The sequence below is a fragment of the Ips typographus genome, linkage group LG10 (assembly GCF_016097725.1).
Source record: "Ips typographus isolate SLU linkage group LG10, UJ_Ityp_2.0, whole genome shotgun sequence".
Classification (NCBI taxonomy): Eukaryota; Metazoa; Arthropoda; class Insecta; order Coleoptera; family Curculionidae; genus Ips; species Ips typographus.
The window spans coordinates 7,349,372-7,369,217 of NC_138431.1; the positions used below are offsets into that span (position 1 = coordinate 7,349,372).

The 19,846-nt window shown below is 40.0% G+C and overlaps 3 protein-coding genes across 7 annotated transcripts; 1 reads left to right on the plus strand and 2 right to left on the minus strand.

Moving 5' to 3' along the window:
• Positions 1-120: 120 nt before the first annotated feature.
• Shrm (shroom) lies at positions 121-4,124 on the minus strand. Of its 3 annotated transcripts, none has more exons than XM_081987677.1 (11): positions 3,978-4,124; positions 3,727-3,924; positions 2,861-3,380; positions 2,546-2,804; positions 2,159-2,487; positions 1,823-2,105; positions 1,316-1,776; positions 1,099-1,264; positions 888-1,047; positions 571-837; positions 121-521 (listed from the first exon to the last, which is right to left on the minus strand). In XM_081987677.1, exons 1-11 carry the CDS (start codon positions 4,122-4,124, stop codon positions 261-263), a joined length of 3,051 nt encoding a protein of 1,016 aa, XP_081843803.1. In that variant the 3' UTR covers positions 121-260. The 3 variants fall into 3 exon arrangements, with proteins under 3 accessions (XP_081843803.1, XP_081843802.1, XP_081843801.1); XM_081987676.1 differs by having other exon boundaries at positions 1,316-1,770; positions 2,159-2,496; XM_081987675.1 differs by having other exon boundaries at positions 2,159-2,496.
• Best2 (bestrophin 2) lies at positions 4,063-16,259 on the plus strand. Of its 2 annotated transcripts, none has more exons than XM_081987689.1 (11): positions 4,063-4,206; positions 11,162-11,272; positions 11,996-12,167; positions 12,223-12,352; positions 12,402-12,640; positions 12,695-12,829; positions 13,066-13,173; positions 13,230-13,469; positions 14,560-14,815; positions 15,333-15,514; positions 15,572-16,259. In XM_081987689.1, the coding sequence occupies exons 1-11, from the start codon at positions 4,175-4,177 to the stop codon at positions 16,124-16,126; spliced, it is 2,160 nt and encodes a 719-aa protein (XP_081843815.1). In that variant the 5' UTR covers positions 4,063-4,174; the 3' UTR covers positions 16,127-16,259. The 2 variants fall into 2 exon arrangements, with proteins under 2 accessions (XP_081843815.1, XP_081843814.1); XM_081987688.1 differs by lacking the exon at positions 4,063-4,206 and adding an exon at positions 8,363-8,705.
• Positions 16,260-16,474: 215 nt separating this feature from the next.
• LOC145734394 (ubiquinone biosynthesis protein COQ9, mitochondrial-like) lies at positions 16,475-19,750 on the minus strand. 2 transcript variants are annotated; one of them, XM_081987704.1, is made up of 5 exons: positions 19,571-19,750; positions 17,203-17,471; positions 16,944-17,150; positions 16,681-16,890; positions 16,475-16,632 (listed from the first exon to the last, which is right to left on the minus strand). In XM_081987704.1, the coding sequence occupies exons 1-5, from the start codon at positions 19,614-19,616 to the stop codon at positions 16,597-16,599; spliced, it is 768 nt and encodes a 255-aa protein (XP_081843830.1). In that variant the 5' UTR covers positions 19,617-19,750; the 3' UTR covers positions 16,475-16,596. The 2 variants fall into 2 exon arrangements, with proteins under 2 accessions (XP_081843830.1, XP_081843829.1); XM_081987703.1 differs by lacking the exons at positions 16,475-16,632; positions 16,681-16,890; positions 16,944-17,150; positions 17,203-17,471 and adding an exon at positions 17,714-19,456 and having other exon boundaries at positions 19,571-19,734.
• Between the last annotated feature and the right edge of the window lie 96 nt (positions 19,751-19,846).

Below are 19,846 nucleotides of genomic sequence, written 5' to 3' on the forward strand. Positions count from 1 at the left end.
ATGCGTTTTACTGGTTGCCTAATATTGTCAACTTTGCTTGGTCCCCTTTATTTATGAATAATAAAAATAATTATTTTAACAATCATCCTCCAGGAATCATATCAATTAAAACAAACGTGGTAAACATTTGCATATTTAATTTAAATTATTATTATACATACTTAACAATTGGTGTGGAATGCAAATAATAAATACAAAAATAAAATTAAAAAAATAATCTTAATTTAAACTAGAAAATTGAGTATGTTTTATTGGATAAGTCAATCAGTCACTATCAGTGTTTCTTGTAAAGCACCTAATTGCTCCTCGCCCAGTTTAATTTTGTCGTTGATTTCCTTGGAATCCATAATCAATTTGGCTTTCATATTGATAAAATGATCATAATCGGCGTATTCTTCCGAAGACAAATACTTGTACAGGATATTGGACACGTTGGCGCTACGTTTATCAATGGATTCTTTCAGTTTCCTAGCCTCCTCCAGCTGGACTTGGAGCTTGTTCCTCTTCGATTCCAGTAGAGTCTGAAAGAGAACAATGTTGGAGAGGAGACATTTGTCGTATCGTACTAACCTTTTCGGGCAGGTCGTCAGTTATGGTCATTAGAGCGTTTTCGGCTCTGGCCAAACGACCACTGAGCCCCAACAGCAAGCTGGTGATTTTTCCCACTTCCTCGACGTGCAAACGAAATTTGGCAACCTCGTGAGGGCTTGCCACCCGGTTGATATAGTTTTCCACGTTGATCCCCAGCTCGTCGTTTACCCTGCACTCTTCCGAAACTATCAGCGCTTCACTACGAAGCACCTGGAGCTTCTTGTCTAGGCGATTGACTAGTTCCTCCTAGAATTGGTAGAATTAGTATTTTGTACTTGTAACGGTTTTTTTGTTACCTTTTTCTGGCGCAGATCTTCGGTGTCAGTTACGTCACTGCACTGTCGCATCACTTCGCTGTACATTGTCAAAAACTTTGCTTTCGGTTCCGAGGTGGTAAAATACGTAGAGGATGACGGCAAAGGACTGATCAATTCTTGCGAACACGTTAAGGGCAAACTACAAAATTCACCAGAGGTTACCCCAGAATTTCCTGCAACACAAGTCTACCTGAAGTGTTGTTGTTCTGCAGAGCCATCTGCTGAGGAACTCGTATCGCTAGAAGGGCTATTTCTAGCCCTACTTCTCACCACCAAATCTCTTCGTCGAGGGCTGATGTTTAACTTAAACAAGTCCTCCACGTATTGGGTGGCCCTTTTGTATTCACTTTTAGGAACTAAAGTTGCGTTGATTAATTTGACTTTTTCAAAATGTTTCATTTGGTTACCTAGAACATCACTCAATCTATCGCTACCACTATCACTGGTCCTACCATTATCATCGTCAGGAACTTGAGCCTCGATTAGGCCCGAATTGACCCTTAAAACAATTTCGCTTCTTTGCACTTCAGGGTTTGACTGATGATGATTTCGCAAGTCCGAAACTGGATCGACAGAATTGATGGAGGATATCACACACGACGATGACGTCACGGTTGACGTGACTAGAGGGGCACAATGGAAGGAAGTGTCCTGATGACGCTTCATTAGGTCATCGTCCATTTCCAGGCTGGATAAGTTCAACCTGGTGGAGTATTTCTTGTAGGGGGATGGTGGTGACCTGGACGTCAATTTTGCGTTGACCGGAAGCACATCCGGCAACACTGCTTTTTCACTTTTTTCATCCGCAATATTGCGCTGGATTTCGTCCAGGGGGATTCCAAAAGTTTTTAAGTTGGGACTTCTAAAACTAAACAGTGTCAGCCAGAAAGTGCGTGAATAGAATGTTTTATTACCTTTCTTGTAATCGGGGACGGCACTCGGGTGGTGGAGGCGGCAAGGGGTCACCATTATCGAACACTTCATCTTCGAGGACTAGAGGTGGGGGCGGCAAGTCAGGGCTCGGTATCCGCGCGTGCGGGAACAGATCGGGATAGATTTTTCTCAAGTTGGGATTTTTGGGTGGCAAGTCGGGCGGTTTTTTCAATACGTAATCATCGACTGAAATAGGCGAACCCACGATCACTGGTCCTAGCAAGTCCTTGGAGAGGGTACAGCAGGAATTATTGTGTTGGCATCCTGATTTTAGTGTGTTAGTTTTAACAGTCTGAGTGACGTAATTTTTGACTTACCAGCTGCACTTTCTGACGAGTTTAAATCAGTGTTGAAACTGCTCCTTCTGGTGTTTTTAAGGGAGGCGTAGTCGCTAGCTGAAGACGCCCTGCGAGTCGGCAGCGCCACCTTGTTTTTGCTCAAAGTCGATCTGGAGTGACTGACTGGTTGTTGTGCCTGCGCAGTTTGCTTTTCCCCCCGCCAGGTATTATTGTGCTGGTGACGTTCGTAAAACGACAACAGCGCCTTCTTCTGGATGTCCTTTAAACTCGGATCAGGAACTTTAGTGCTCTTCTTGTCTAGATCTAAGGGTTTCATACGAGTGGGAGTTGGGGTTTGTGACGTTAACCTAAATTTCCTGGGGGTTACTTTATATTATTCAGGCTTAAGTATGATGAGGTAGTTACCGATTTTTCCGGTCATCCCCAAGGTCCATTTTTCTAGCTTCCTGCGACTGATTCTCCTCCACGGTGTATGTGTACACAGGAAATAACTTTAAATTGTTTTTGGGTCTTGAAGGTTTCTCTCCTGCGTCCCTATAAGGGATACTTTTTGAATAGTACCGTTGCGGAGTTTGCACTTTGGCACTATGCACTATCAAGGGTCTGGACTGATTGGACGAATGACTATAGGAACTATTGGCAACTGAAAGATCGCTCGTCGATCCTAAATAACCCTTTTCTTGTATAACCGTCTCTGGTTACGTTAATACGATAACTTACCGTGCCATTTAAGGGTTTCATTCGATGAAGAACTAGTGGTGACCACACTGTCTCGCCCTTTTCTCCTCACACACGACTCCTCCTCCCACGAGGAGGACGAGGACTGAGGACGCGTCGCCGCGGCCACCTCACTATCCCTCCTCAATCGGTCCAGAAAAGGCGTGGCCGTGGAGTCGTTGCTGGACACGTAACTATGGTAACCTTCGCTCTGCGCGTAGGACACCTGCTTCTGATGATGGATTTGAGTCATGATCTTCTCGTCGCTTTTCGTAGAGTAAATAGAACCAAACAACGAATCCTCGTACTCTCGATTATACTCCATAAACTCCTCCAGACCTCTCTCGGTCAGTTTGGTGTCCTCAATGGAGAGACGGTGCCGCATTTTGGGACACTCACGTTCTGGAGGAGAGGCCGGCTGGTGCTCTTTCGGCATGTAAAAACTCTCGAGAATGCTGTCGTTGTGCGACTTGAAGGTGTCCGGGGAGATTTTTTCGCAGTTCTCCATTACGGTCAGCAACTTCTGTAATTAATATTGAACTTCATTCATAAGGGGAAATTCAAGTAGTAAGTGGCAACAACGCTGCCCTTGTATTGTCTGTCAAGTGTCTGATTTTTAGGTTGGACTTTTGACAGGTGATGTTTTTTTTGTAATGATGATGAAAACGTGGTTTTTTGTTTGGTTTTTCAATTAGTTTTAATAAAAGCTTTTTCAGTTTAAAGGTTTCTACTTAAAAGTGAGTTTACATACAGATTTTTAATAAATTAAATTCAAACTCAGGTAAGTCATGTTGGCAACGCTGTGTATTGATGGATTGACGTGTGCGTGGATTCAAAATGGCCACTTTTTAGGCTTGTTTAAACTGTACCTGCTTATTGTGTTGGGACAGTTGCCGCTTCATGTAGGGTCTGACGTAGGGCGTCACCTTTTCTTTCGGATAATCGGTGGAATCTGTCCACGAGTTGGTCCTGGTGCACACACCACCGACGCTGAGCAATGATCCGGCCTCATTGGCCGGTACAGGCCAGGACGGGAATTTTTCGTGTCCAGGTCCGTATCTAACGCTCTGTACATTTCAAAGTTCAGTTTCTGGGTGTTTTTTTTTTTGCAGTGGCGTACCTTGAGGGTTGACGAGTCTCGCACTGGAGGTTCGGGCGACGGCGAGTTGTCATTCCTCACGCGCCTCTGATGGTAACGAAAATCACTGGCGTACAGTCCGTTTCCTGAGGGGGTTTGCTCTAGGTCCGGTTCAAATCTGCCTGACATTCTACCGGGGGCATTGGTGCGGAGGTTGGTAACAGCCCCAATATGGTTACATGACTAGCATCACAGCCCTGAAAATTTTAAGGTTAGTTTTTTTCTATAATTTACAGAGAGAGAGTGTAGAAAGGGGGTTTTTTGAGTGCGATTTGAACGAATCTCGTATTTCCATTTACGAAAATAACATCTGTAATACACGTACCGGGTCTTAATTTGGTATGGCCGTGTGCGACTTGACCAAAATCAGATTTAAGTCGGTTGTTTGCGTGGGAGGGGTTGGTATAGTGGGCGTACCAGATGCACATCGAAATTTTCATATTTTTTTTTGTATTAACTACCAATTTCACTGAAACAGTAAGCCAGTCTGGTAAAGACGAACACCCTGTATATTATTGAGTGTGTGATTCTTGTGCTGCAGTAGCACTCATTGTTTTTCAAAATCACAGTTGCCATTTTGTTAGACTACGTCAAATTTCCTTGGCACACTGGATGGGGAGCATCAATTACTAATGACCTTCAGTGGTTCACGCACTGCAACCCGCTTTACATCTGTACGTATCGTGGACTGCCTACCCTGTTGCTATTAATTTTTATTAATTAATAGTTTTTGATGGTTTTAGAAAGAAACAATGATTTAACTAAGACAAAATGGTGCCTGATTTTAATGAGTATTAGTGACCTTTAACTTTGGTGGTACTGTTCACACCAGTGTGAAATTATAAACAAGCACTGACATCTGTGTTTATGGTTTTAGCGCAAATTAAGCAAAGTGTTAATTTAAGGCAAAAAAAGCGAAGCGCGTTTCATCTCTAATCACCATCATCATCCAGTTATAGTGGTAACGTATGTTCCGCTCTTAATTTACACCGAAAGAAATTCCCAAGCTAGTCTCGAGTACATACGTGAAAAAATGCTACATTGTGCCCATTCGTCTTATTAACGCACTAGTGTGTTCTTGTATAATTAGCGTTCGTATATTCTCGGCTAGAATAGGAAACCTCACCGTTACCATCTACTTACTAAGGATACCTATTGAAGTTGTGCAAACACTTGACGTAAATTGTTCACTGAAAACCAGATGGTTTATGTGAGATTGACTCTAAAAAAAAATTAATTTTCTTTTAAATTAATCGCTAGGATTACAAAACCAGCCTACTGCCCGATTGGTTAATCGAAATCGATTTGAATTTTCGAAACACTTCGAAACGTTACGCCTTCAATATTTCTGTACTGAACAACCTCACTTGGTCGCCCAAGCCTGCAAATGACGATGTACAAATAGACCCAACCTTTATTTAAGCTGTGACCCATCCGAAACGTTTTTTTCAGTGTAAAACGAAAGGGTGGGCACGGTCACTTTTAAGGGCCAAAAAACGATTTATGGCCCAAAACCGAGGGCGGTAAAAGCTAAATTGTTAAGATAGTTAACAATGTCACCTGTTTGAAAAATTGCACGCAGGTGGCCCTTTTAAAAGGACCGGATGTAACGCGTATACCATCGAAGAATGTCAATCCGGGAAAATTTGCACAAGCTTGAAACGTTGCTATTACTAACCAATCAGCTGTTTGAATGGTACTGAGTGTATACAGGATTGTCTCTAAAACTACTGGACATACAGGATGTTTCAAGTAGTAGTCTACCATAAATATTGCCAATTTACTCTGTGTGTGTCAGTATGTCAAAACGGATATGACGTCAATTAGCACGTGACCACTACAGGAAGGATTAATATCTTGTTCTGTCATTGTCTAGAGCATTGATTTGCCATACAGTTCACTGTTCTTTTCGTGGGATTATTATGAATAATTTTGAAATTTCCATTACATTTTGACAGCGTTGCCAGAACCATCCGTTTATTCAGTACTCTTATATCATCTACGATTAGATAAACACCCTGTATATGGTAAAGTACTCGCGACCGGTCGAAACAAAGCGAATACTCTTAAAGAATCAGAACCGATGGAAAATATCTATATCACACAGGGTCCGGTAAGAAATAGAAAGTTATGACCTTTTGTTTGCGTTAAAACTTGACTTGGGCTCTGTGTGGTACTCTACGTCACAATCCCATAGAGCTATCAAAATTGCGTTTACGTCAACCATGCAGGAACCCACCAGGATGGTGTAATATATAAGTTACGTCATTGCATGACAAATTTTTCGGGTACTAACGACACCGAGTCGACCTTCTTCCTCCTGAGACCGAGAAAACGGTTCTAACAGGAGTTCCCAGCAGTACCGAACAATATTCCATTGTGCTTCGTTTGGGCTCTTGAGAACCACACTTCACAGTATATACAAGGACACAAGGTGTCCTTAAAAAAAAGAAACCAAAACGGTACCTTGATTCCTCTAGATGATAAAATGGTTCCAGAGAGGAGAAATATACAGCACCACCGGTGACGGAACAAAGTGTTAAAGCAACATCGCACAATCTATGATATCATCGCGGGTACCATTTCGGAACCACCCCGTGTATACAACAAAGAAACTGTCGCAAAATCGAGGGGGGAGCCCGTTTGTTAATTCCACACGGCGACGATGTCGTTCCACGAAATCCGAGCTAAGAGAACGAAGACTGTGAGGGCACCAGGTTGCGTTGACCTTGGAGACGCCTTCGAACGCGACACGACGGTCTCGAAGTGGTACCAGCGCGGCAGGCTAACGACTAACGCAAGCATCGCCAAGAGAACTTCGGGGAACCGGCGCAGTACCCGTCGTAGAGTCGGAGCATTCCACGCCACCGAAGAAAAGGAGATTGTCTGTTGTGTTTGTTGCGAATGGAAAAAAGTACTACCGCGATTAAAGACGCTGGCCAATTTTAATGCCCCCCGGGGACCGCCCCTCCCTCCCCTACGACCGCCCGTTTGACGTTTCGTAATCGGAACCGGTGCCTGGTTCTTCAAACTTGCTCACTATTTACCTTTAGGACTGAAATTCTGCTATTACTACCAAAATTTAGACAATACAGGGTGATCTCTGTGTGAACGAAAACCGCTTTAGATTAGGTTAGGTTTTCAAGGAAATCACACTCTTGGTACAGAAAATCAAAATGGCGTCAACTTTTTGTCCTTAACTAGAGACAACAAGCAGGTTTGCCAACTCTCTACAACTTGGGCCGGTTTTTAGAATTTATTCAAACAAATGCACGCGTACAAGGAACATATGAAACTGGAAAGTTCAGGACCTTGAACTGTAAAGTATTTTGTTGGGCGTGTGCCGTTGGCAACCTTGATTACATTATTACATAAATCTATACTGAATATCACAAAAATTTGCATTGTAATCAAGGTTATGATGCTTTTACCCCTCTAAATGGTCTAAATTCAACTGAATTATACAAAAAGTTAAAATATGACAGAGTCTTCAATCAATTCCCTTAAAAGTTCTAGAATCACATCAGAAATGCCTTTAAAGACTAAAATAGGTTGGAATGAATGAATTTTCTATTTTTGTGACGTAATCGCAATTTACTTTGACTTTCGGTATGCAACTCCTGTGCCATTATTTGGTGTTCACCAAATTGTCAAGAAATTTTTTGCAGGGTATTGCATTAGTTCACTACTACAACTTGCGACAGTAACAAAAGAAAACTATATTAAGCGTTTTTAAATTACCGAACAGCGTATGTCAACGTAATTGTTTGAGCGAACGAGAGAGAAAGCTTCCTAACAATAAGACAGAAAGAAACGATCGAAATTAAAGATAACGATAATAGACGCGCATTATGACGTAACAAACACAAAAAATTGCATTGTTGCCATACTGTAGAAAAAACGTAATTAAAAACTGCTTGAGTTTGACATTTTTACAAAATAGAATTGACACTTGACACTGATGACGACATTCCTATTTTGTCGCAGAAAAAACAAAAAAAGGAGTTGTTTTTGCGAGTACTTCAATCCTGTTAATCTTCAGGATTGACTAGTTAATCCAAATTCTTTATGGCGATTTACTTGGCTTTGGCGAACATTCTGTCCTGCTCTAGCAAATGTCAAACCAAAATAAAATACTAGCTTGTGATAGGTCAAAAAAAAGCAGCTTTCAGCTTGCTTTACTGCTTTTTGACAATTGACATTTAATCGGTCATTCATTGTCTGACCGTTTGATCTGGAAAGTGGGTACATAGAGTTGACATTTAAGTTTGGACCACATACCATCGCCACTTCCTGATCGATATATTAGAGATATAACGGACGATTAAAATGCGGCGGTGGTACCATTATTACCAGGTTGTTACACGCGCGCTTTAGTACTCGCAACGACAAAGAAATGCATCACCGCATATACAGAGTGTAGAGTTTTTCCCCACTAGACCCAGCGCGAATGGCGATTGTTTCGAATTTTACTTAGTGCTGGTCGATTACTGGTCGGTGGTAGTACCCAGAGAATACCAGATCGGCGGTTTTGGGTGGCGTTCGAATGACCTCGGTGTTTTTAATGCTAGATCCGAGGAAATATACTGAAGTAGGTTAGAGTGCAGTAGAATTCAACTTTTTTGTGTTGTGTGGTACTATGACTGTGTCTTATGGTGGTTTGGTGCCGAACGGCAGTACTTTTGGATGTTTCTGGAAAGTGCTTGGAATGTAAGTCCCTATTACAATATTTACATCCGGTCTTTGTGAAGGTGACTTTATCTGTATATAACAATACATTTTAACTCAGGAAGCTGCACCATTTTAATTTATAATAATATTACTCATTCTGCTTTTTTTGACGGTTTTTGTGCCTCTATTACCCAATAACATAAATAAATGTAATTACAATTGACGTACACGTTAGTTATTCACCTCATACTGTAACTATGTCAATGTACACACACACACATCAACGAGTCAAGTAGTTGTTTAACAATTTCTGAAATAAAATGTTATTTAAATAATCCATTATTAATTGATATGCATAGTTAGTCTGTTACAATACTCTGACTGGGTTGACAATTACTTTTTAATTGTTCTATACAACTCGTTTACAGCTATACATTTCGGTTCGGGAATTTCTAACATTAGTCCGCTAATTTAGTAAAACTTTCATTTTTCCAAATTGATTTTTTCACCGGGGGAAAATTTGATTTTTCCCAGCACTGGAAAGTTAAAGTTTTATATAGTCGATTATTTAAGAAATCGTATCCTTGAACGTGCCAACCAATCTTACTTTCTCTGCCGTAACTGTTTCTAATTTATTTGAAAAATTACTATAGAACCGTGAACCATTGCCACTCGAACCGAAACCAGATGCAAAGACACCCTGGAATAATGCGATTGATATACACGCGGGAAATCAAACTAAATTAATGTGACATCACAACTGACAAAAATCAATTAGTGCGGACCTACGTTTGTTTGTCCTCCAAGAGATTAGTTGTCACTGTCAGTGTGTAATAAATTAAGTCAATTAAATGTAGTTTATTATTTTTCCACCACGCTGCGCTGCAATCAAAAAACAAAAAACGTAATTGTCCAACATTCGATTGACGTCAGTGTCGTTTTCCTTGCACTTATCAGGTAAAAAAACGTTTTAATGTTTCATTTTTTTTAATAAAGCTATAAACTCGACTGGTTTTCGCAAAACAGCAAACAAAACGATTAAGTTTTTAGTTAAATATACGAATTATCTAAGACAATGGCGAATTTGAAACCGCAAATTCCGATTCGGGCAATAATAACGCGCAATTAACGAACAAAAAAATAGCGAGTTTTTCCGACAATCGTCGGGTTTTTCATGAATTTTTCACGGCTAAGCATCAGTGGGCATTGCCATACAATAACAATAAATAAATAAATTGTATACTATTCAAATTCAGACAATTTTAACTATCTTGTTTTGGCCCTTAATAACTTGAAAAAACACACACAGTCCGGATTTTAAGTTGTTTTCGTTTAGCCGTTAGAGGGCGTCAGAACATTCCTAGTTTTGAGTGTCATCTGTCAAACGTAATGAAAATAAAATCTAACCTCAAAACTGCAACAACAGACTTTCAAAACTTAAAATTGTAGTTTGTGGTATTCACAATAATAATGGGAAAAGTAGTGTAGGGAAGTGTCAGGACTGTGAAACAAATGGAGAAGGAAAGCCCCGTACATCCTAGTTTAAGGCCAGACAAGATCACAACTTCTAGAGAACTGCCAAGTTACAAAGGGGTATTACAGGAACCAGTACGGGATTTTGTGGACATTTTTAACAATTTAGGGTGCATTGTAAGGGAGAAAGTGCCTTGAAACCAATTTAAGGGTATGCAACCATTTACGTGTCCTGTAAGTTGAAATTTGCTGCAGTAACGGAGTTCCGGACGTAAAATTGTTAAAGGTCAGTCTCAATTATTAATTTTGTGTGTTTTTTTTTTCAAATTATAAGCAAAACAGGAATACATTCATAAAATATTGCTTTAAATGGCATTTTGTAGTTTGCTCCCTTTTGAGGTTAGATTAATTTGACAGATGACAATTCCCACATTAGAGAGTTGCCGCAACGCCCCCAATAGATCAGAATAATTTTAAATATAAAAAAAAATAGACTAAACAGTAAACTCAGAACGTTGATTATCCTTACAGACGGATTTGCTTTTACTATGGAGGGCTTTAAGATTTGTCCAGTATTAACTTAGGTTAGGAGTGTATGTCTGGTTGCATAACTGCAAGGCTGTCTTGTTACAGTTAAATGGTCAGGACCCTTCAAGGGTAACTTGAGAGTATTCTAGCACTAATGTTAACTGTGACCGGCATTTTTACGGTTACATAACCCATCACAGACAAACTGGTTACAACTTTAGGCCAAATTGCTTTGAAATTAAACCTGCTCCGCTTCCAGCGTCAAAAAGGTCAATACACTAACACTAAATCGAACATGATTGATTTATTAGAAACAGCAATATTAATGCACAAACAGGAACAATGAAGCTATACAAGTCAAAAGCTGAAATTACGTCTTGTAATAATTAAATCATAATAATTATAATGGTCGCCTTGGGTTTTATGCAATAAGCAAAACTTGTTCCGGTTGCTTCGTTTCCAACTAATCTAATATTAGCAATTTTTTTTGTCAGATGGAGAGGCAGCGTGTACAAACTGGTTTGGAGGGAATTAGTCGCCTATTTATGTGTGTACTACTTCATCAATTTTCTCTATCGCTATGGTTTGAACGAGCAACAACAAAGGTAAGTGAAGGTTAGAGAGAGAAAAGTTTCCAATCTCCTCTGAAGAAAAACTAGATTTTTTTCTGTAAAAAAAGAAATTAATAAATGTTGCGGTTTGTAATGGAAGCACTATATGTTTGCTATCTACTTTTGACATTGAACAACCATTATTATATGGTAATGGGGTAATAAATAAACTAATTGACTATTAAAGTGTCTAGAAAAAAATCGGCAATTAAGTATACTAACTACTACCTTAGCTGCTTATCACTATTATACAGGGTGGTGAAAAGCTCTGGGGCCTAATTCTTGAAAGCAGGGAACGGAAATTGTTGATAGAATGTGACAGAAGAAGCTGACCATAACGGATTTCTGTCACATTCTACAGGTTTTTCATTTGATAACTCTCTTCTCTTGTCTGGTCACCTAAAGCGAGAGAGAGAGACAAGGAAATAAAACTGATTTATAGTCACGTGATAGTGGTTATTATTTGTGTACAGTCATCACGTGGTAAACTGTTAAACTAGAGTCATTGAATCGAACAAGGTTTGTCCTGTGACCTGTGACAGGAAAGTTATCAAAACGTATAAATCAAAAATTTTCAGCAAAATAGAAATAATGCAAAAAAACAACGCTCTAATGACAGTAAATCACAGCCTACTATATATGGTTTCTTTAGTAAACCATTGAAATCAAATATCACATACTTGGACTTGACATGGAGAAGTTCTATTTTTATTGCAGAGTGTTCGAACGAATCCGTATGTACTTCGGACAACAGAGCGAAACGATTCCCATGTCGTTCGTGTTGGGTTTCTACGTGTCTTTGGTGGTGAAAAGATGGTGGGAACAATACAAATTGCTGCCCTGGCCCGATACGTTGGCGCTTTTTTTGAACGCGGGTATACCAGGAGCGGTACACGTCCGTTATTTTTCATTTTCGCGTTAAAAACACTAAAAACGTGTTACAGGGTGAGAGACAAAGACTGATGAGACGGAACATAGTAAGGTACGCGATTTTGGCGTACGTCGTCACCCTGATGAGGGTGTCGCTTCGAGTGAAGAAACGTTTTCCCACGTGGCATCATCTGGTCGATAGCGGTAAGTTGCGTCCAACGTAGTGTGCGTCTTTGTCTAACTGGTGGCGCAGGTATAATGATGGAGAGCGAGAAAAAAATATTCGAGCTGCTCGATCAGAAAACGCCAATGTCCAAGTATTGGATGCCGCTGGTGTGGGCGGCCAATTTGATTAATCGCGCGAGAAAAGAAGGATTGACGACCAGCGATCACATAGTCCAGACCATTTTGACGGAACTGTCAGACATTCGACGACGATTGGGCGCTTTGATAGGCTACGACACTGTATCGGTGCCTTTGGTCTATACGCAAGTGAGTACAGTGCGGCGTTGCCGCAATGCAACCAAAACTGTTTTTTTCGTTCAGGTTGTCTCGTTGGCACTTTACGTGTACTTCATAGCCGCCTTGTTGGGTCGACAGTTTGTGCCCTTTGCCAAGGATGGCATGAGGGGAAAGATTGAGGAACCGGACATGTATTTTCCGTTTTTTACCGCTTTACAGGTGAGTGTGACAACACTGTGAAAGTTGTATTCAAACCTTAATGAGAGTTTATTTAAAAAAACTTTGATTAAAGACAAATTTTGCTATAATATGAAATATGTTTGACGCCTTCACCATTTGTCTAGAAAATTGAAGATTCCAAATTTTTTACTTAGGTATTTTGTGCTGATTTTATTTTATATGTACAATGTTGCCAAACTGTTCTAAACTTTCACAGGATTTTGTGCTTTTTTTAGTTTTGCTTTTATATCGGATGGTTGAAGGTGGCCGAGGTGTTGATAAATCCCTTCGGCGAAGACGACGACGATATCGAACTGAACTGGCTGATCGATAGGCACATCAAAGTAGGCTTTTCGGTGAACAATTGAACGAGGTGGTTTTAGGCTAAAACAATTTCCAGGCCGGTTACATAATAGTGGACGAAATGCACGAAGAAAACCCGGAACTGCTTAAAGACCAATATTGGGACGAGGTGGTGCCCAAAGATATTCCGTACACGATCGGTTCCGAGCACTATCGCAAAGAGGAACCGAAAGGTTCCGCCGAAATGATCAAATTGAAGCCGGTGGACAGTCTCTACGCCAATTTGCTACCAATGAGCAATAAGAAATCTATTGTGGACGACATGTATGCGGATTACGTGAGTGTTATTGAATTGTGGTAACATTTTATAAATCTAGATTTACCTGTCAATGGAACTGTTTTGACAGATTGCACATAGCTGTTACGATAATTGTCGAAATATTGGGCTTAACAACGTTAATATATTCGAGAAAAATCAAAGAAGACCAGATAAACAGAATCATAACAAAAGAACGTCATAAAAACAACTAACTGTCAGACAGACAGTCACAAAACAGTTAGGTTAAGTTTTACTCCTAAACTAGGGATGGGCAAACTGAAAGGGAAATGATTGCTAATTTCAAGTAGGGATGTAAAATTTCCATAAATTTAGGAAATTTTTCCGGAAAAATTGGAAAATCTGAAAATTCTAAAATAATTCGTTTTTTCACATTTTTGTACTATTAACTTGAAGGTATTTAGGCGGTTGAGGTTAATTTTGAAAATTAAAAATTGTTACTCGAAATTTCTTGACAATTCTAGTTTTTAATTTTTTAAAGTCAAACGGTGCGTGGTACCAAAAAAGTGTATAGAAGGTAAAAGTTGTATCCCATCGAGGTGCATTTGTGATTTGCAATTTCACACCTCTCAGCTGAAACGTTCCTGAGATATTGAGCAAAAAACGAGAGTCAACTTTGACGTCCTCTAGCGGCTAAACGGGACAACATAGTCGTGCCCGTTCAACGTCACCTGATAGCCCTGTTCATTAGCTTTCTTTTGTTATACGGTGTGTTTATACAGGGTGTTTCAAATAAGCGAGTTATGAACCACTTTCTGGAAAGGTGCACCAAAATTTCGCTCAAATTGGAAATTTCTGCTTTCGTCAAAGTAGGCTGCTAGAGCAGAAACAACTGAATTCCGATACAAACATTTTACATCAAGTATGCCTAGAATTCGACTTGAATTCAAAAGGTCACGTGTCCTCCGTATAATTTTGTGATCGTAAAGTCATGTGATTTTTAGAAAAACCTAAAGTAACTCATTCCTCCGGCGGCGCATTCTATCGAAATAGCTTTTGATGAAATGTCAAATTTAAAATGGAGATCTAGATTTATAACATGTGTCGAATGTGGCAACGTTGTTAGCTGACTGTCAGGGGAAATTTCCAGGAAAGCGTCGACACACCGATAGTGGAAAGGAGGAAAAGCCAAAGTTGGTTTTCCCGGCAAATATCCAGGACCGGAATGGGTTCGGTCAGGTCGGCGTCCACGGCCTACTCGTCCGGGGGGTTGTTTTCGCGGCCCCGCGGTAATTCCGTCTATGCCAACCCTGAAAACGGCCAAATGCGCGTTGCACACCAAAAAATGTCTCTCTACGATCGCCTCGTTGGTAGACGATCGGCGCGCAACCAAAAACTAAGACCGAGTAAGTGTTTTAGGCTGTTTTTTAAGTCATATTTGATGGGTAATTTACCAGTGAAGTAAATATTTTACTTTACCAGGAAAATTTGACCGGTAAATTCAAATTTTGACACCGTTTTTCTCCCAAATTTTGTAATTTTTTAGGTTTTGGATAGGAAATTTACTGAGGATTCCAAAAGTGTGTTTAAAAATATGATTCGGTTACTCCAAGTGGGTTTTACAGGCGATTTTGTCTTAGACTGTCCTTAACAGTATCCAAATTTTAGACAATTTCAATAATTTGAAAATTTGTTGCATTCAACTACTTTTTCCTAAATAACCCAGAAACGGTGAAAATGTCCGTAAAGAACTGCTAAACTAATCCCTGTAAGTTTGACAGCCCGTCAGTGTCGCTACTATACAGGAGGTGCGTCAAAAGTGTCAATAATATTTTTCAAGTAAATTTACTGGTCAAATTGGTAAATATTTACTTTTCCGGTAAATAATCGGTCACAATTTACGCCAATCACTATTATTTTCAGATCAAAAATTTGGTCCTATTAAAGGACGTCCTCAAATGCCTCCCCCCACTCCCGACGTTACCAAAGAAGTGTTTGAGCGCGAACAGGCCGGTACTCCACCAATGGGAGAAACGAGCTTAAATTTGATGTCTCAGTTGCCTAGTTACCCCGGTTACGCTTCCAGTGACGTTCCAGTGGTGCAGGTAAATTTTCCGGTGACACGACATGGCAACGCTGCTACTGCTAATTTTGTGTTTCAGGTGGTGCTGTCACCTATCCAAGAACTGGACGGTAGCGGTTCAGTGAACAACACCCTCCACGCCCATTCGCCAGGAACGGCGGCGCTGGCCCAGGCCGTTCTTTCCCCCACTCTAGGACCTTTACTGACCAATCCGGTCAATCTTCCCGTGTCCGTTTCGCAGTTGGCGCATTTGGGATTTCATTCGGCGCGCAGCAGCCCGATTTTCCCCCGGTCGTTCGAAGGAAAGGACATTAAAAATCCCACGTTTACGCGAGCATTCGAACCGGACAAGCCGGTGACGCCACTGACTTTGACAGAATTGGCCGGTGGAGAAACGCCGGACGGCGGTAGAACGCCCGAATCGGACGTGCCGCGGCCGTCCCGCGACGACCTCACTGGAGAAAGCGACGGTGCCAAACTGAGTAGACAGGAATCTGATAAGGGCAGCGCTTCGTCGCCCAATTCTTTAACTTCCGTAAGCAGTTCAGAAGCAGCCGATTCGCCTAAAAGGCGGAAATTACCTGCAGTTCCGCAACCAGAGGCCCCTCCAAAACGTGGCGAAGTGTATGTGTGATAATTATTGACTTTGTTATTATTATTTTGTAGCTTTTTTATGTTTTGCTGTGACTGTGAGAGTTGTGTATAGTTAAAGTAAAAACATGTTTGGATTTGACAAATTTGTGGTCAAATAAATTATTTTACTCTGACTTGCTTGACTGTTTTTTTTTATTCCATTTAGTAATTCCAGAATTTACAATAATTTAATAGAATCAAAACCTTCCAATTAACTATTTCGAAAAATTGGATCATAAAATTTGTAATAAATTCATTCACCATTTGTCAAGATTTCTGTATTTTCAAAAAAAAACTTTTTGATTATTCAACACAGCTGAAACTCGGTTTTGCAGTAGCTAAACGTATTTATGATTCTAAGCAGTTAAAATGTATTTTGAAAAAAGTTTCAATGATTTTTAAAAAATGAGATTTTTTGAGACAACTTTATTAACAAAAAAATATAACACAACACTTTCTTGACTAAGAAGACTATTTGTTCCAGCTGACTCCAAGTATATTTCTTGCCTGAAACAACAAAGTTAGACAACTAGATTTGCTACAATAAATACTTACTGTAACAAAGGCCGATTTGGCAACGTCCTTAGCGCTTTGACTAGCAATGTCCGATTTGCTGATGATATCATGCAGCTGCACAGCCTCCTCCATTCTTCTTTTCAAAAAATTCCAGGTGTCCTGATTACCAGCAGACTTGTCCTGAATCAGGTACAGTTCGGTTGCCTTGTAGACACCAGCCACCCCTAATCGGCGCATATACCAATTAAACTGCAAGGTTTCTTATTTTATTATCAAAGTGTAGTACACTAGTTAGTACGTACATCTACTGATCGATCGCCAGCGTAATAGCAAATATCATCCACCATGGCCAAAAGGGCGGCCAGCGCGTTAGGCACATTGGGCGGTAACGACATAATAGCGATAGCCTGGGGCCATTTATGAATAAACGGAACTATCATTTTAAGCCTCTCCTGGATGGCCACCTCCACGAATTCCCCAGGAGTTCCAAGCACCAGGCTGTCTTGGAACTGCAACACTCCCACTTAAAACAAAAAAAAAAACAAAAGTAACTCATCCAACCTGCTTTAAAATTTCCACCAGGTTCGAGTTGCAGCTGGTGTTGAAGTAGTGCACCAGGTCGCCCGCCCCTAAAGTGAACATTCCATGGCTAATTCCAGGATATCCGGCCGCCTCCGATCCTTTTACTAAACATTCTCTGGACCAGCCCAGTTCAGCTACATAGGAAAGGGAGGCGGACAAGATTTTAGTTCTAATTTCTTTTTCCTGCAAGTCTTCCGGTTTACGCGAGGAGTAGCGTTTATTTTGCGTGATCCACACTGTATATCCATCTAAAGATCAAGTTTGTTAACATCATAGTCAGTTCAAGTGGTTGATTGATTGAACGAAAATTGTACTATTTTAGACACTTTGGGCTAAATTGTGTAAAAAAAAATGAAGATTCTAAAATAAAAACTGAATTTATGGTAAATTTTCAGTAAAAGCTTCTGATGGACAGTGTTGCCAATCTGTTCTAAAACTCCATGTTTACAAGACCCACACTGCATTTTAATTGGTTAAATAAATTAAATAATTAAATATAAAGTAGTAATTTTATTATCTTTTAAACTTTAGTACAACACAAAACCAAACTTAATCTAACTTATGATCTATCAGTTCAACAACGCGACACAACAAACTTTCCATTAAATCAAAAGCTGTGATAGAACTAGAAAGTAGTGGCAACTTTTCCTCTGGTGACATGCCACCGGGCGTGGGCGTTTTGTTCGCTATTGCATCTTGAACCGTTTTGATTTCCAAGTTGTAGTGCGCCCTGGACAGCTCCAGTGCTCGTCTGAGTGGATCCATAAATTGCTCCATTAACACTGATTCACACTGCCGCAAACCAATTTTCGCCTTAGAACATTCAATTATGGCTAGAAATCTAAGTAAGTTCAGGGCTGCAGTGATTTGGTTTAAATTCTGCACAAGGTCAGTTTGTTCTCCCCTGTCCAACTTGCAGAAATAATACTTTAGTAAGGTCAACAGTTTGGTGCCTTGAAAGTACAGACTTAAGTTCTGGTTGAGCACACCTTCATTGATTCTTTCCTTGCTGTAAGTTATTAGGAAACCTCTTAAACCACTGTGGGTGACAATATTAAATAAATTAATTGTAACCTGATAAACTCCTCTAGAATCCAATAATGTCAAATACATTTTGAGAACATTTAGAGCATTTTTTCTAAGTAGTTCCTGATCATTGTAAATAATTATGTTTGTTAGTAAAATGAAAAAGTTGCACTGCTCAGGATCATCCAGAACTAAGTAGCTTATACAGCCTGGTTTTACAGGAAGCATTAGAGTTTTGCACAAACTCAGTGCTTTTCCAATTATAAAGTCATCTTCTTTCAGTAAAGCATTAAACAAAATAACACACTTTTTTAGTAAATAAGTGTGTTGGTACACTTTCGGCATTAAATTGTAACAAACACCTTTAACATAAACCAAATAAAGTAAATGTCCAACACTGATAGGATAGGCTGTAGTGCAACTATCAAAGTCAAACTGTTTATCCACTTGTTTTATAGGGTCATCCAAAAATTTAAAAACTTTTTCAGTTATTTGAGTTGCTATCACTAACAGTTCATTAGGGTGCTGACCAATTTTTCCGGTGTTGTAGAGACTTAATGGATGCCCTAATAATTCCACTAAAAATCTGCATACCACACTCTTCATTTCACTGTCCAACTCTAAACTAAACTCACAACAAGTCTCAAAGAAAAATATTATACTGTTATAAACCGAAACAAGCTTGGATATTATTTTAGAATTTTCATCCAAGATTACACACTCATCTGCATCCAAATTAAAATAGTTGACCACAGAACCTTTATAAGACCTAATTATATACACTAGAAGGGCATTAAAGATCCAGCTCAGTGATGCAGCTTTGTTTTTTGTTATCCTTTGAATTACATCCGGCAAACAGTCCAACAAAATCATAAACCGTGTATCATTCTTGGTTTCCTCAATTTCAGACACCAACTGAAGTACAACCTCCTCCACATTAGATTGGACAGCAATCGCCTCCAACATCTGAACGCATGCTTTAAAAAATTCAGGATTTTGCTCCGCCACTGGCTCAGTTAGATGCTCGGTTATAAGGGGAATCAAGTCCCACGACCCAGTAATAATTTGCGCCTGGTATTTCGGGTCCTGGAACAACCGCAAGGCGTATTGGTAATCTCCATCCAGTAGGGCTTTCTGCACTTTCTTAGGAAAACCAACCAAGGACTCCCTGGCCATTGTTAACACTAGCACACTTTACACTTTCAATCTGCAAAGAAAACCGGATCACAATTCCTTCTACGGGTCCTACGTACTCTTTTTGTCAACATTCCAAAGGTTTTTTGGTAGGACAGCGCGAAATATTATTGATAAGTTTACTTACGTCTGGCAACGTTCCTGAGTGGGGGTAGTAGCGCAACGAAGGACATATTCTGTGCAGGAAATCACCGGTATAAACGAGGACATGAAAAAATCAAGCTAGGGAAAGGTTTCGAAACGAAAAATATGATCAAAAATTCAACATTTGAATGAACTATAACCTTAAACTTTTTAAGTACTGTCAAATGTCAAGCTTCACTCAAATTTTAAACCTCACAAAACTAACCTTCAAGCCAAGCTATACAGAACAAGAAGTACCAATAAATTCAGTGTTTTTCGA